Consider the following 3,434-nt stretch of genomic DNA (forward strand, 5'->3'; position numbering starts at 1 on the left):
CACACATATCTTAAATCTCAATGCCAATTGTAATATTTACACATTTGCACATGGGTGTTGGTTAAAATAAATTTCATGTATGGGCTTAACTTATATAATCCTACTTTAACCGGATTAGATAATTTAATATATATCCAGAGGACCACAAATATCTTGAAAATGAACGAAGAAATCCACACAAACAAAAATCATATTAATTACCCATACGCACCCACTATTTTCAAAACCATCATTCTCCATCTCCATCTATTATATATCCACATACCAAATTAAGCTGCTGGAATTTTCCCTCACCAACCACACCATTGATCAACCCTCTTTTTTACTTTGTACTTAAATTGTATAACATTCATTGTGATGAAGACTCACATGGGTCCTTTGCCTGCCTTGAACGTCCAACAAAAAAAATAATATACTAAACCTTATAGTTAGTTAATAATGAGATCCTATTATTATAAAAAAACTAAGTCAAGATTAATAATTCTTAAGAATATACTATGTTACCATATCTTCCCTTGCAAACTTGTTAGTTGTTTATTCCTGGTCCGAAGAGATTTTCAAAATTAGTCATCTATTTCATAAAATATTTAAAAATATTTAAATAAAACTTATGGAAAATGTAACAAATCATGTTTATAGATTTTAACTCAAAATGAATCTGACTTATTTTATAGTAAGGAAATAAACAAAATAATAATTTTGATATTTTAACCACGTGCATTGCACGTGCATAAGAACTAGTATTAAATAAATATGTATTGTGTGCTATCAATTAAGGTTAGCCCATTAAATTGATCGAATTTAGGGTTTGAGATTTTAATGCATAATCAAAGTATGTGCCTGTTATGTGTAGAGATTAAAATATAATTGTTAATTCTATGATGGACAAAATTGATAATTATGAATAACCGAATTCCGTTATAACTATGGTTGTGGCTCTCCAAATCTCTACGTATAATCTCTTTTTGATTTTCCATCTTCAGAATGATTAGACTTTCTGTAATGAGTATATATACATACAAGATTTAGAAGATCTACATCTCAGAACTCAAGAATCATATCCTACTCGATGGATTCAGCTATGGTTCTGCATCTTCGTAATTATGTCAATAGTTTGATATGAACAATCTTGTGATTGATTAGGGTTTTAATTATTAAAGCAAAAGTTTTTTTATCTAATAATTGGTATCAGAGCTTTGTTCATGTTAATCTATTGACAATCAATTTTAATTTGTGATGTGATTCTCTTGCATGTTCTCAAATCTGACAATCTTTCCTTTTGAATTGTTTAATTTGAGAATAAAATTTGACAGTTCTTCCTCTTATATATTCTTCATGATTTTGGATTCAAAATAGTTATATATTTTAAATTTTATGAATCCGATTTAGAAGAATTCATGTTTGATTGAAAACTAGGGTTTGTTCATCATGTTATGAAATGCATGATTTTTTTAAAAAATTAATAATTATTTTATTTGCTATAGTCCACTACAGTGTCGGTGAAAAAAATTTCCTCTACAGTTTTTTAGTCATTGTCATTACAGTACCACTGGAAAACAATCTAGTGTTTTCCGATGCAAACCGCTACAGTTTTTGAAAAAAAAAATTACATTGGGCCGCAGATAACAAGCCCATTAAGAAAAGTAAAAAGGGCATCATGCAGACCAGCAGTGAAGCACACAGGCCCACTATGGCATTGGGCTTTTGTTATTTGATTTCTTTTTAATTAATTGCATTAGGCCCACCTGTAATGTTGGGCTCACTTTTTGACTTTGGATTGTTATTATTATTATTTTATTTTTTTATATAATGGCTCAATTGCATATATAATGTCATCCAAACTTTAAAAATATCTATATTTTTTTTTGGAATTTAGTTTTTATTTATTTTATTGGATTCAAAATATTGGCATTAAAGTTTATTAAGATATATGATGTATTGAAAAGAATTGATTGAAACAACATGTTACCAAAGTAGCATCTCTTGTATAGATCAATTTATTTTAAACATCAACATGGTAATGTGTGTATGATTCATGCAAATATTAATCAGCCAAAGGAAAGTTAATATTTGAATAAATCATATGCATACATGTGGTGATAAATATGGACAATTATTCGGTTTTATATGTGAATAATAAATCGGTCCAAAGAAAGGTTTATTGTTTGACATGTCTTACTGTCAATGTTTGATCACTACACTAAGAGTACCACTCACAAATTAATATTTCTGTCCAAAGACTAAATATTAATATTGTGTTAGGTATCTTGAGATGGATATTGCCAATTTTAAATTCACAAATTTTGATTTGGTTTCTTATGTGAGCTTATTCATTTTCTTATATTGTTCTCTGATTCAGCTGTTAGTTCTGCTGCAAACATCACTATCAACATTAATTCCATTCCTATGCTAAATGATGTTAACTTTAAGTCATGGCAAGAGAACGTTATGATAGTTCTCAGAGCCAGTGATCTTGATATTGTGTTAAGGTTTCCTTCTCCTGCACCTCATATGGACAAAAGTTCCACTGATGAGAAAAAAAATATGGAGAAGTGGGAGAGACTAAATCGCATGTGTATGATGATCATGAAAAGGGTCATTCCAGAAGCATTCAGGGGCACTATGTCTGAGAAGATAACTACTGCCAAAGAGTTTCTTGAGGACATTGAGAAAATGTTTGATAAGAATGAAAAGGCTAAAATTAGTACACTTTTGGAAAATCTTATCTTAATGAGATACAAAGGGAAATAAAACATTATGGAGTACATCATGGAGATGTCTCATATTACTTCAAAGCTGAAAGCACTTAAGCTTGAATTCTCAGAGGACTTGCTTGTGCATTTAGTTCTTATATCTCTTCCCACACAATTTAGTCAATTTAAAGCGAGCTACAATCGCCAAAAGAAGACTCGGTCTCTTAATAAGCTCATCTCACATTGTGTTCAAGAAGAGAAAATGTTGAAGTAAGAGAAGACAGAAAGTGCTCATTTGGCTAGTACTTCCAAGGACAAATGGAAGAAAAGAACGAAAAATAAGAAAGATGTAGAAGCTCAAACATAAAAGAAACAACACAAGGTAAAAAATGAAGATAATTATTTCTTCTATGGGGTTGTGGGACATAAGAAAAAATTGTACCAACTATCAGGCATGGCATGCAAAGAAAAGTATAATTTTTAATTTTATTTAGTTTGAGGTTAATTTATCTTCTGTACCTAGACATACATGGCGATTAAATTCTGCTGCCACAACTAACATCAGTGTGTCTATGTAGGGCTGCCTGAGCTTCTGAAAGCCAAGTGATGGTAAGAAATACATCTATGTGGGCGATGGCAAGAAGGTTTAAGTTAAGACAATTGGCACATTTAGGTTATTGTTAAAGTTCGAGTGTTATTTAAATTTGATAGAGACTTATGTAGTACCTTCATTTAGACGAA

At 30.5% G+C, this 3,434-nt stretch overlaps 1 protein-coding gene across 1 annotated transcript; it reads left to right on the forward strand.

Moving 5' to 3' along the window:
* LOC109841881 lies at positions 1,070-2,751 on the forward strand. Its single transcript, XM_020410810.1, has 2 exons — positions 1,070-1,097; positions 2,360-2,751. The coding sequence occupies exons 1-2, from the start codon at positions 1,070-1,072 to the stop codon at positions 2,749-2,751; spliced, it is 420 nt and encodes a 139-aa protein (XP_020266399.1).

This window comes from Asparagus officinalis, chromosome 5 (assembly GCF_001876935.1).
Source record: "Asparagus officinalis chromosome 5, Aspof.V1, whole genome shotgun sequence".
NCBI classification, from domain to species: domain Eukaryota; kingdom Viridiplantae; phylum Streptophyta; class Magnoliopsida; order Asparagales; family Asparagaceae; genus Asparagus; species Asparagus officinalis.

Coding starts and splice junctions, on each gene's coding strand:
- LOC109841881 (XM_020410810.1), top strand. CDS start 1,070: ATGGATTCAGCTATGGTTCTGCATCTTC. Junction 1,098..2,359: donor AGCTATGGTTCTGCATCTTC/GTAATTATGTCA, acceptor TCTCTGATTCAG/CTGTTAGTTCTGCTGCAAAC.